This window comes from Sciurus vulgaris (genome assembly GCF_902686455.1).
Source record: "Sciurus vulgaris genome assembly, chromosome: 11".
Classification (NCBI taxonomy): domain Eukaryota; kingdom Metazoa; phylum Chordata; class Mammalia; order Rodentia; family Sciuridae; genus Sciurus; species Sciurus vulgaris.
This window is the reverse complement of record NC_136472.1, coordinates 36748382-36761340: the sequence shown is the minus strand read 5'-3', so window position 1 is coordinate 36761340 and position 12959 is coordinate 36748382. Positions and strand designations below refer to the sequence as shown.

At 49.0% G+C, this 12959-nt stretch overlaps 1 protein-coding gene across 9 annotated transcripts in view; it reads left to right on the top strand.

Annotated features, from left to right (window-relative positions):
- Positions 1-12959, top strand: part of LDLRAD3 (low density lipoprotein receptor class A domain containing 3) — a 223884-nt gene that overhangs the window by 59784 nt on the left and 151141 nt on the right. For all 9 annotated transcript variants that reach the window (XM_079104400.1, XM_079104395.1, XM_079104396.1 and 6 more), the window contains exon 2: positions 9330-9476. In XM_079104400.1, the coding sequence (XP_078960526.1) occupies positions 9330-9476 (147 nt within the window). The remainder of the gene's footprint in view (positions 1-9329; positions 9477-12959) is intronic.

Genomic DNA, 12959 nt, shown 5'->3' with positions numbered 1-12959 from the left:
GTTAGACAGTCAAGATCTGGCCGACTCCTGAGTGCATGCTCTTTGCATTTTAATATATGATTTCCCAGTCAAAGGGAAGGACAAGGTAAAGGGGTTGTGATTTACAGTCTGGTTTCCTTGTTCCCCTGACTCCACGTGGAACCTCCTCTGTGCTCCTTAGTGGCACAAGTCAGGGGTCCTACTTACTTACCAAATCTCAGCCCCTCGGTGAGGGGGCAGATGGCAGGGCTGTGGCTAGGAGGACAGCCTCCCTGTGGCTTTCCCACCCTGACTTCTTGGGAGTCAGTGTTTAAAGAACCTCCCACTTGCTGGCCAGGCCTTGCTATTTTTATTTCTGGAATGTCATGGCTTAATAATTCGGGTGGATAAATCTATCCTATATGTTTATTTTTTTCCTCTACAATTGGCGTTTACCCTGCAACTGTTGCTGCTTTTCATAAAATGAAAAGAGTTCATAACAGACGGACTCTCCCAGATGGACATTCTGCATCTGCTCTTTCTTTTCCATTGTGAACACTGGTTGTCTTAGATGTTCATTCCTTTATAGTCAAGGGGGAGTTTTGAAGCTAAGCGTACTAATGGTAAATGATTCCATTTGTCTTTCATAGGTTTTTTTTTTTTTCCCTCAAACATTAGTGATATTTTTATTCTTTATAATGAATTTCATTAACACAACATGTTTTAAAGGGCAGAGAAAAGTTGCCAAGAATAACACCAAGCAAGTTTGTGTGCCAGCCTCCTGGCACCTCTGTAGTCTAATATTTGGCCATGCTGGTTCCTGATTGTTTAAAGAAAGACATCTTGCAGTTGAAGTTCATTGGCACCTTCTCTGATCCTGTTTGTCAGAGGTGACCACTGTCCTGAATTTGGTCTTTACGTTTCCTGTACATTTAAACGATACCTTTCCATTTTATGCACTCATTAAAATATCATGTTTTTGAGCTCCCTGTAGGTGATATTCTGCAGATTGTATTGGTGACTTAGCATTCAGTTTCTCAGAATTATCCATGTTGATTCATGATGCTGGTGTACGTTCACTTGAAGCCTGGGTACTGTTCCATTGTGTGAGCATACTCTGCTTCTGATGAACAGTGAGTTTGTCCTGCAGTTTCCTGTTATGGCACTGGTCACAGAGCGCATTCTCTTATTGTCGTCCTGTGCAAGTGTGTGTCTGTCCCCAGCCTAGGGTGAGGACCGGAAGAGGATCGGCCCGGTCAGCGTGTGTGAGCATCTCCAGCTTCCTTAGGAACTTCCAAATTGCTCTCCAGAGTTCCTCCACCACGCGCACCGTGTGAGTTCCTGTCATTCCTCGTCTTCTCCCCACTTGAGAATGTCAGACTCACATTTTTGCAAGTCTGATGGGCATGAAAGAGAGCTTCCTTGTTCCATTCATCATTCTTTGATTAGAAGTGAAGCTGAGTACTCATGAAATGCCTACTGGAGTTTCCTCATCAGTGGAAGTACCCGTTCTTAAGCTTTGTCCATTTTCCTATTGGACTGCTTGTGTTGTCTTCCATAGTTCTGTAAGAAGATTCTAGATTCGACACTTTGTGGGTCTTCTCCCAGCGAGTCGCTTTTCTTCTAACTCTGTTTACAGTAGCTGTTGATGATTAGGAGTCTCACATTTTAATGCAGTCGTATTTATCAGTCTTTTCATTTATGTAGTCTGTGCTGTTTTGAGTCTTATTTTCAGAAATCTTTTTCTTACTCTGAACTCATAAAAATATGCTTTTGGGCTTAAATAAAGATCGTTTTGCTTTTCTGGCCTTGTTCCCTGGTTGGCGTTGCTATTTTGCCCACCCTGCCTGGGGGCATCTGTGTGGAGCCGAGTGTGGCCTGCAGAATGGTTCCCGGTGACCATGGAAATGGTCACATTTGTCCTGGGGCACAGGAGGCTGAACTTGGGACTGGAGCACAACCCTTCTTCTGGACCCCATGCCTGTTTCTGAGAGCTGCTGTTGTGCAGCGTTGATTGGCTCTCTCTTGCCGGCCTGGTAAAATTGATCCCCTGTCCCTTCTTTCAGTTTAGCTTCACTGCCTCTGCTGCAAGCTGAAAATGCGGAAGGTCTGCGTGGTGGCTTCTGCGTGTGGCCCTCGCTCATGTCCAATATCCAGTCGTCCTTGATGAGCTGAGCAAAAACAGTGCTCTGAGGCTTGGGAAGCGCTTTGCTTCTCTTCCTGGGAGCGTCCAAGCATTCTACAGACCCCGCCTCACTGAGCATTGTATTTTGCCTAGCAAAGCATAAATGGGTTCAAGTCAAGTTCAGATATTCACAAAACTTACGAGTGTCCAAACTGGGAAGGATTCTCTGGGGGCAACAGCTTCTGTTTCTCACCCATTTAGTCAACAGTTTTTTCTGGAGTGTCTGCTGACTGCTGGCCTTGATAGTTGCTGAGGATGCAGTGACAGCAGGATGGCCGAGGTCCCTTTCATGGAGGGGAGAGCAGCCAGTAAACGCTGGGGTTGTTTCAGAGTCTGGGCGTGAGGGGACGGTGAGGAAGCACCTCGAGACTGGACCCCTTTGTGATTTCTTATTTTACATAGATCTGTTGTCTTATGGCGTAAGAGTTGGTTGGTAAGTGGGCCAAAGCCAGCCCAGCACCTGTTTTTAGACACTCCCTGAGCTAAGAATGGCTTTTACATGTTTAAATGGTTGGAGGAAAAAAAGACAAATCAAACATTTGCAAGAGATTTTGATGGGAAGGAACACTTACTATGAACCTCAGTTGAGTGAAATGTTAATTCTCCCCCTCCCTAAAGAATTTCATACTCCTTGGTAGACATACATTATGGAAAATGGTACTTGGTGATCATGACAATACTTTGAACTCCATCCATAAGAATTTTGTGGAATATTGCTTTCTTTCTTATGCAGATACCTACATAGCATTCATAATTTGGCCTCTTGGTCTGCACAGCTGAAACAAGACTGATCTAGTGCTGCGACTTTGGTCAGGTTACTTCGTCAGCAGCTCAGTTTCTTCATCTGCAAAATGGATAGGGTGCCTAAGTCACAGGGCTATTGTAAGAAATATAAGAGAACTGATGTTCAACTCCTGCCATGTTTAAGTGCTTCAATAGATGTTAGATTGGCCCTAGTGAAAAGTCAGTAAGAATCAACTTCCTTTGGGCTGTTAAAGGGAGCCCAAGAAGGGGTGGGGACCAAGCTGGGGTGGGGCTCAGGGCTCACCTTGCAAGTTGGGTCATGATGAACAGCATCCTCTAGTGTTGCCATTAGGCCCCAGAACTATGGCCCTCAGACCCCACAAAGACTGCATCCCATGACTCCACAGACCCCCATTCCATTAATGCCATTGCAATATAATTTTCCTTGTGAAATGCAATGAAGCATAACTTAAAAAATGTAAGGAACAGCTTCAGGCCCTTAATGAGGCTATAAATACAGGAGAAAAATAATTTATAAAGCTCTTTCTGGTGAAAAACTCTCCTTTCCCTAGACTCCTCCACGTTCTCTTCGCTTGCCTTGTTAATACTACCCATTGGCTTTCTTTGCTTAAACTCGTTTTTATAAGAAGGAAACAAAACTTTATCATTTTGGAACGCATGTGCCTTTGTACTTTGTGGGAGAAACAGACCAAAAGGCTGCAGACCTGAGCGGACAGCTAGGCTCCCTCACTGTCCGGGGGACCTGCTCCAGCCACAAGTTTTTCCTGTGGCAAAATTACATAGGCTCTTCCTTCAGGGTCTTGGGCAGTGTTACTGTGACATCTGTGAATGCCGAGGGTGAGCAGTCCTGGACTGAACCCAGGGTCATTGTATATTTTCAGCAATTTCTCTTTGTCTTCCTTGAGCAGATGGGGAAATGGAGGCTGGGACTCGCAGGTTGAACTCCCAGGGCAGAGTGGTGTGCAAGGTCTGGACTCTGCTCCACGGAGACCTGGCTGGGCTCAGGTTCTTGGAGCCAGAGGTACATCCTCGTCCCAGACTCAGATGTGCTGCATGACTGCGCCCTTCTTGGCGACAGCCAGAGTGCCCCTCCACAGGCAAATTCCAGCAGAAGTAGTTTGTTCGATGAGAACTGAATGGCTCTGGGAAGTTCTCAGGACAGATGTCTTTGTTCTGAGAGTGATGCCACCATTCAGAGCATTCAGGAGTGGAAGAGACCTTTAGAATTTTCTAGGCACCTTCGCTGTTCACAGACAAATCACCCCAGACCAGCTCACTTGGTGGCTTTACCTGTGCCCATATGTGGATGTGTGTGTGTACGTGTGTGCACGCATGTGTGCATGTGCTTCGAGACGCAAGTCACAGGGAAGACAGACAGTTCCTTTCAGTGGTCTCATAACACTGTTGGCACCAGGCAGTTGGAAGAGGTTGTTAATTCTCTGGGGGAGGTTTTAGGGAAGATCTGTTGGAGATCTGCAACATTGAATGCTAAGCTGCATGTGCGTCTGCACATATGTATGTTTTTGCGTCTTGCTTTGCTGTTGGTTGGGGCTACAGACGCAGACCATCGGGAAGTGAAGGATGGGAATGAGAGCCGTAGAGCAGAAAGCAGAAAGCAGGGCCTGCGGATGGTTTGCAGATGTCAACTCTGCACTGCACCATGACGGGGGTAGCCCTAGGGAGAGAAGATGAGCAGAGGGAGAGGAGAGAATCCAGAGGATCCAGCTGGTGGAATAGAACTCCCATTTCTCAGCCGGAAAGGTTAACATCACTAACTGCGTGTTCTGGAACGATCCTGGTGGAATGCAGCAGCTGTTGGAGTTTGTGTGGTTGCCCCAGCCTGGGCCCCTTGTCAAGTGTAAATCTGTGGAAGAAGCTGCTGGAGCCCAATGGGGGAGGACTTGGATTTCTTTTCCTTTTCCCCATTCTTGGTACAGATGGTGGAGTTATTTTAAGTAAGTGATGTGCTGCGGTGAAAATGGGCAACTCTTTTTCATTTTTCAGCTTAATGAAAAAAAGAAAAGGGAGGAGGAGAAACCCCAGCTAGCCAGCTCCGTGCTAATGCTTGTCTTTTTTGGATTCTAAATGTGTCCCAAGATACTGAGATGGGATAAATATTTCAGCCACTAGAAAGTCCTGCGTCGGGCTGAAAAGATTTCTAGCCTCTTTTAAAGTGGACAGGGTAGTGATTTACTGGGGTAAGTCTAGACATGCCCACGTCCCCTATTTTAACTATCTGTGTACAGATCCGACTCACATACCAGGGAAATGGTGCAAAGGGGGGCTGGAACTTTCCAAGGAGGAGTGAGGGAGATGGGAAAGGAGGTAGTGATGCCACACTTGGTTTTCTTAGAGTGGTCACAGATATTCACTGGGGTCCTGTGGAGTGGCAGTGCCTGGGCTGAGGGGTTGAGTGACATGGTGTCCCTCTGCCTACAGGAGCGAGTGTTCATCTGGTGGGGGGTTAGTGGAAATGCCTCCATAATCCCAGGTTGGGAGAACTCAGGACAAGACCAGAGGGAAAAGCAGGGTCCAGCTGTATTTTGTGGAACCTCTGACTTGTGACTTAGGCTAAGGTCTGATGGGTAGACACCAGGAGTCTGCTGTTTGGATAGGACTGCAGGGGCTTCCATGATATAGAGGGGCTTAAACAACAGGAGTTCCTTGTCTCTCAGTTCTGGAGGCTGGAAGCCTGAGGTCAAGGTGCAGGGCCAGCCTCTTCTGAGGCCTCCCTCCTTGGCGGGTGGGTGACTGTCTTCTCCTTGTACCTCGCAGGTTCTCTCTGTGCATGTTCCTGTCCTGATCTCTTCCCATGAGGACACCGGTCGTATTGAATTAGGGCCTGCTTTAGAGACCTTATTTCAACTCCATTACCTCTTTAAAGACCCTATCTTTAAATACAGTCACCCTGAGGTATTAGGAGTTAGGGCTTCAACATACACATTTTCAGGAACAAAATTTGGCCCCAAACACCAGGTAAAAGGGGGGCTGAAGTGTCTCTGGGGTCAACAGCCAGCATGCCTGAGGCTTCTCAGCAGGGAAGACATTGGTGTGATCAAGGGAAGGGTTGGAAAGGAAGATCCAGAAGTGGGCAGGGGTGGCATCTTGCTGGGCTTTGTAAACCTGGCAGGAGTTTTGGATTCATCCTAAGACACAGAGAAATCACCAATTGCATTTAAAATCTCACTGTGTGAAGAGAAGGAACTGGAGGGCATGAGAAGTGGCATTTGGCAGCTTAGCTTAAACCAGGGTTTCTCTGGCTCGGCATGATTGGCATTTCTGGCTGGAAAAGATTTTGCTCTGGGAGGTTGTTCTGGGCACTGCTGGAGGCTTAGCAACACTCCTGGCCTTTACCTGCTAAATGCCAATTGTACCCGCCCCTAGTCTTGACAACCCCCCCAAAAATGTACTCAGACACTGACATTTGTTCCCTGGGGGAACAAAATTGCCCCCTATCCAGAACCACTGGTTGAAAGGGGGACAAGAGACAGTGGTGTCTTGCTTTGGGTGGTGCCAGGTTGGTGAGGCAGATTGGGTGGGTTTGAGGAAGGTTTTGAAGCGAGAATTTGACTTCTCTTTGCTTTGATTTCTACTTATGCCAAGTTTGAGGCTGTCACTTCCCTGGAGCACTGGCTGTGTGCCCCCTGCATGCACAATGGAGAGGCACAGAGATGTGGCTCTGTCTTATCCTTCACCAGGCCCCGGAGCTCGAGGCTGGCAGGGCCACCTGTGGATAACGGCTGTGGTATTTCGTCTCTGCATCCACCCATTCATTTGTCAAGTCCATGTGCAAACAGATTTATTGACTCTTATTGCAAGCACTTTGGAATTTAATCTGGCTAATTTTCTGGTTGCGGAAATCTGTTGATCAGAACAAGATTTCACAGTTGTCGTGACTTTTCCAGGGGACTTGCCTTTGAGGAGCGACCTCTACAAAAGCAAGTTTAAGTGAATTCCAAACCAAACAGAATGACAGTTCTGCATTGCAGAGCCCTGAAGCGCTCTCTGCTTGCTGAGAAGCCTGTAGCAGTGGTTGGGAAACAGCTGGATGTGTCAAGTTTCTGGTTTGAGCATCTGGTGTCTGGCAAGGATCCAGCCACTGGATGCCCTCCTAGGTTCCTCCCTATCACACCCCCTCATAGTGAATCGGTTTCATGTTATTCTTGGGGTTGATGATAACTTTCTGGAGTAGTCTTCAGAGGGAGTCCATTGAGCCTGGGCTCAATGGGACAGAGTGTGTTGATTGATTAGTGATGTCTGATTGGGTGGTGGAACATGAGAACTAGTAGCTCAATACATTTGCAAATCCTTGTAGCCAGAGCTGTGTGCTTTTTCATTCCAGACCTTTCTGTGCCCTGCGCTGCCCCTTCCTGCACCGTGTCTTTGCTGCTGCTGTTCTCTAGGCCTGAAGATCTCTTATTTCATTTTATTTTTTTTGCCGTGCTAGGAATTGAACCCAGGGCCTTGTGCTTGCAAGGCAGGCACTCTACCAACTGAGCTATATCCCCAGCCCAGATCTCTTCTTTTTAATGTCTGTGTATCCATCAACATCCACTGTAAATGCCACCTCTTTGCAGGATTCTTTCTTGAGTCCCCTGAATTTTGACTAAAGAGACTAGGGAGCTATTTGGTGACTTTTACAGTAAAGAAATGTGTAGAAAGATCCTTCTGGGCACAGAAAGGGGAATGGATTGGAGAGAGGCAAGGTGGGAGGCAGGGAGGCCAGGCTGGGAGGTTATGGCAGGCAGAAATCCCAGAAAGAGAAGGTGGCCTCTTGGACTGGAGTGGCGACCGTGGCATTGGTGGCTTGGTGATGGGTCATCTGTGTGGGCAGTGGAATGAGAAAGGGACAGGCAAGATTTCTAGGTTCTGATGTGGGTAGCTGGGCAGAGCAAACTCGTGCTCTAGCTTCTCGTCTGGATCTTTCCACAGGGAGACAGGGTGTGCAGTGCTGGCTCAGGTGGCAGATAGTCTCCGAGGGAATGTCCATACTTGGTGCCGTAGCTCACGTGGTGCTGCTGGCCTGTGGCTGTGTCCTTTCCAATTGGTTGTTGTCTGCTTCTTCCTGTTATAAAATATTTTTCGTGTCACCCCCAGAGCAGCATCACCAGAAAACTGGGGAAGCGCTTACCTGTGCTTGGAGAAGCCAGGGTGGCTTCAGAAGGAAGGCTGCCCAGGAGGTGCCTGCTGAAGGGTGTGCCAGGAGACTGGGGGTAGAGGGCATTCCAGGTAAAGACAGCAGCACGTGGAGAGGGGAGAGGCACTGCAGGAGGATGTGAAGAGCATCCTGAATGGAATGTGGAAGTCCGGGGAGGCAAAGCCTGGAAAGTGCACCCTGGGCCCTCTTTCCTCCTCTCACCGCCAGGCACAAAGGCCACGTTCTTATTACGGAGTGGCGTAAAACCCGTAGTGTGCCTGTCCAGCCTGTGGCCTTGGGTCTTTGTCTTTGGGACATAGCACAAGTCTGGGACATTGTGCCCAGTAAGTGCTCATTGAATGACTCAGGAGGGAGCCCTGGAGCTACGGGAGAGCTGCGGGAATGGTCTGTTTTTCCTCCTAACCCCCAAGACTCTTTCACTTCCAGATGGCTCCTGTCCGTCAGTCATTGATCACACTGGCTCGGACTGATCAGATTGATCAGATCCTGGCCCCTCGGAAGTCCGCCTTCAGGGTTCACTGTGGAATGAGTTCCTGGGCTCCCCCACTGCCATGGCAACGCCTTCTCTGTTTGCTTTCTTGCCTAAGGGTGGTTTCGGGTGGAGGCCTTGGCACTTTATGACTCTATTCAGTGGAGTTGAACCTGAACCTCAGGGCTTGGTTCTGAGCCTCTGGTAACACTTGGCAGGCAGTGTAGTGACCAGCAGAGCCTCTTGGGGGTGAGAAGGCCTGAGTTCAAGTTTCATCTTGGCCTTTGCTCCCCTATTAGATCTCAGGCAGGTTGGTTTGTAGATCTGAGCATCTTATTTCCTAGAGTGAAGCAAGTCCCCGGTATTCTTGCCAACTTGGCCCAAGTTCAAGGACTGCGACTGTTGGGGCTGCGGAGTCTGAGGCCTGGAAGGATCCTACTCTTCCTGCCGTTGGAGATAATCCGAAGTCCAGTGCGCTCCTATCTGGGGCTGTAATTTTTGTTGCTGCTGCTGGCAGGAAAAGAACATTTGGGTTTTACAAGCTGTCTTTTGAGTGGAGAGGGAGAAGGAAGTCAGTCAGCACCGATTTTGTGGCCAGACATCCAAATGCTTTTCCCATAATTCTCCATGTAACCCTTTTGCGATCCTCGGAGGTGGATCGCAAGCAAGGAAACCAAGGCCCCGGTGGGGGCGGGGACATCTCCAGCGGCCTCACCTGAGCTGCTTCAGCTGGGAGGGGCTCAGGCCCTTGCTGCTGCTGCCGTGCCCTCTGACCCCGCCCCTCTCTCCCACAGATAGCCAGCTGCTGCCCGGGAACAACTTCACCAACGAGTGCAACATTCCAGGCAACTTCATGTGCGGCAACGGGCGGTGCATCCCCGGCGCCTGGCAGTGCGACGGGCTGCCCGACTGCTTCGACAAGAGTGACGAGAAGGAGTGCCGTGAGTGGCCCTGCCCTGGGCTGCAGGTGGGGGTGGGTGGGCGGACTCTGGGGCCCAGGGGAGGAGCCTCTGATCCGACGTCCCCCCTACACCCTGTTCGCTGCAGCCTGGTGGGGCCAGGGCTCTGGCTGGCTGTCCCATCTGTCCCTGTGTCTCATAGCAGCACGGTCTGTGCAGAAACGGGGGTCTTGATGGCGGTGGAGCCCCTGCTCGGAAGAGCGGAACATTCTCCCAGGATGCTCTGGATGAGGAGGCGGCACCCAGGTGATGCTGTCGCCTTCGTTTTCCATGATAGCCCTTGAGAATCCGGGAGTTGATGAGTCTCACGCTGGAAGCAGCAGCTCTGGCATTGGAGCCCAGGGCTCTCCTTGCCCACAGGACACTGTGCAGTTTTCTCGATGAGTCTGGGAGGCGTAATGTCATGCAGGTGTCCAGCTGGAGTGGGCACTGACTTGGGAGTCCTTGGCTCTCTGCTCCTGGGTACAGCCTGCGCCTTCAGGGGAGGGGTGGGGGTGGGGGGGATGGGGGGGCATCACCTTCAGCTGGGCGCTGCCAGGATCTGGTGGTCCTTGTGATCCTCCCCACCCGCCTCCTCATTCAGCCTCGTACTATTTTGTGTTCCTGGATCATGTGCAATTTGAGTTGGGGATAATCTACAAGAAAGGAGGCAGGAGGCTCAGGGTGTCCAGTGGTCATGCTCTGGGCCTCGCAGAGTCAGTTCCTCTTTCTTCTCCAAGTTTGTCTCTGCAGGGTGAGCGCGGCTGTGGCTCACCCTTCTGGACACCCTGTTAGGGGTGGGCACAGGCTTGTCAGAGGGGGACTGCCCTGGGGCCGCCAAGTGGACAGTGGTTCTTGGCTCTTTCACCGGCTTCGGGAACCAGGCCATGTGGCCTCTGACAGGAGAACTGCGTGTTCTGGCTCTGGACCTGCTGTCTGTCTGGAAGCCAGCTGAGGAAGTGGCCAAGGATGGGATAACAACGTGAACTTTTAGCATAGCTCTTACTGGGACATGAGGCCCCGTCCGGCACACAGGAAGAGCCTTGGGTTTGGAGCCCCTCGGGGAGCCTAGGGATGTGCTTGGAGATCAGCCGCCCCTCACCTGGCAAAGGGGTCTGGTGTCCCCCATGCCTGAGCCTGCTCTTCTGAGAAGTTTTAGAGACGAAAAATTGGGCCAGTGATTTTGGGGAGAATATTTCCTTTTATTAATGTTTGTGATTTTTCTGAATGAATCATTAGACCTAATGCTTTCCCCCACCCCTCCATTGCTTTTGAAAAGTATCACCTCTATTTCAATGTTTCCCTATATCTAGCATGGCTTCAAACTGCTAGAAATGTAACATTTAGTAATTTGAGTTTGGAGTGAGATTGGGTGTGTGAGCTCTATCCTCCTCTAGTTTTAAGGATTGTTGAGCATGATACAAGTATGTGGAATTGCCACTTCGGGACAGGGGGTGTTTTGAACTCCTGTGAATGCAGATTGTCATTCGCTAGCTGGGGATATCTGGCGCACAAGAAGTTTGTGAAGAGATGCAAGATTAGGAATCAGATTTAAGCTTCATTACCAGCTTTGTCGGTAGCAGCTGTGTGATATTGGTAACTTCTAGAATCTTCTGTGCCCTCTGTGGGTATAGCCCCATGATTTTAGAATTTGTGCTCAAACTGGATGAGAAGGTGGACAGAGAATGTTTTTATTTTATTTTATTTTTAAATGGTTCCAGCAGCTGCGCAGAGCTGCCTGGTTTGGTTTGGGATTGGCTCATTCGTGGCTACCTCTATCCGGCCCTTCGTGTGGTGGAGACGTGACTGGCTTTTATTTAGTCTTTTGATCAAAACATAATTAGAAAACCATATACACAAACACACACATTAGCCTCTCCTCTGTTGCCCCTCCCCTCCTTTTGCTTTAAATTGCTAAAACAGAACCCTAGAAAGTTTAGACAATAGGCAAAATGCCCCCTTTTATAATAGACATTCAACTCTCATTTTAAATTTCTTACATATTCCCTTCCAGTCTAGGTGTTGCGGGCATGAGCTTTGGAGAAAGACGATGGATACCCAAAGTCCAGTCCTTTCTCTTTTCTTAGGGGGCCATGTAATCCTCCAAAAGTTTCCAGAATGTTCTAAACCATAGCCATCGGGAGGAATACAGAAAATTCTTTACTCTCTTAGAGCCTCAATTTCCTGCTGTCCAAAATGGGCAAGAAGACTTATAATACTTAGCCTTGCTGTGAAGTTTTGACCTGCATGAGGCACGCAGTGAAATGCCTGCTTGCAGTAAGTGGCCCATAAACGTTAACTGTTATTGGTCAGTCTGCACAAACTGTTATGTGGTCATCGTTATGGGAATGTCTGATGGAATCACCTGCTTTTTTCTCCTTACCATCAGAGGACCTTAGCCACGTGACTGTATTTCGTATTTAGTTGTTGTTTTGTGAGGTTGGTTCAAATTCCATCACATAGATGCACTGGAACTTAGTCATCCCCTTCTTGTTTAAATCGCTATTGCTTTTTTACTTCTACCAAGCAACATATTTAGAATCACTTAAAGAATTTATCCCTATCCAGATGACAGAAATACAGGCCGGTTCCTGGCTGAGCCCAGGTGGCAGGGCCCAGGTCTACAGGAGGACCAGCTGCCTCGCCTTCTGAAGGATGGATGCCCTGAAGCAGAATTCTCACGGCCTTCCTCCAGGGCAGGACTGGGCTCTGGGCCTTCTTCAGGAGAAGAAACCCTTTCTCTGATTGTGTGGAATGACTAGAGAGGGGAGCGAAGGGGGCCATGTTCTCATCTCGGGGGTGATGGCCTCACATTGGTACTGAGAAAACAATGTGCTTAAAAGAAGAGAGAGAGAATGCTTGTCCATTCTAGAGGGCAGGGCAGGACCTGGAGAGGGGTCTCGTGGTGGGGTTATGGGCCACAAGCAGCTAGATTGTAACCACAGCAGGGGGAAAGATTTCCAGAGGACAGGAAGAACGTTTATTAGAAAGGTAATAAAATCACATATTGTAAAACCTGAGAGGAAGGCGAGGCGGAGAACAAAGATATCCCACCTGGAGTCTGCACTCCCAGCGGACCCGCTCTGAGCACCCTAAAGCTTCCAACCGGGCTCCCCCCCACCCATGGTCACCATGGATATTCAATTACACACTTCCATTTCTCCATGTAAAACATTTCAGCGTGTTAACATTTTTCTGGGCTTTTCGTATTTCTCTTTATCATTTTTAATGCCTGATTTCCATTAATGGTATCGTATAACGTACCTCGCATTCTTATTCTCTCATTGATTATATAGCATTTTTATTTTTTATTTTTTTGCAGTGCTGGGATTGGAACCGGGGCCTCTTGGCACATCCAGGCAAGAGCTCTCCCACTGAGCCACAACCCAGTCCCCACACTCACCTCATGCTGTCTTCCACTATTGGAAATGGTGCTCGCTATTGTGAGCATGAGGCTGGTCATGACTTCCCCCCCTGTTTTGAAAA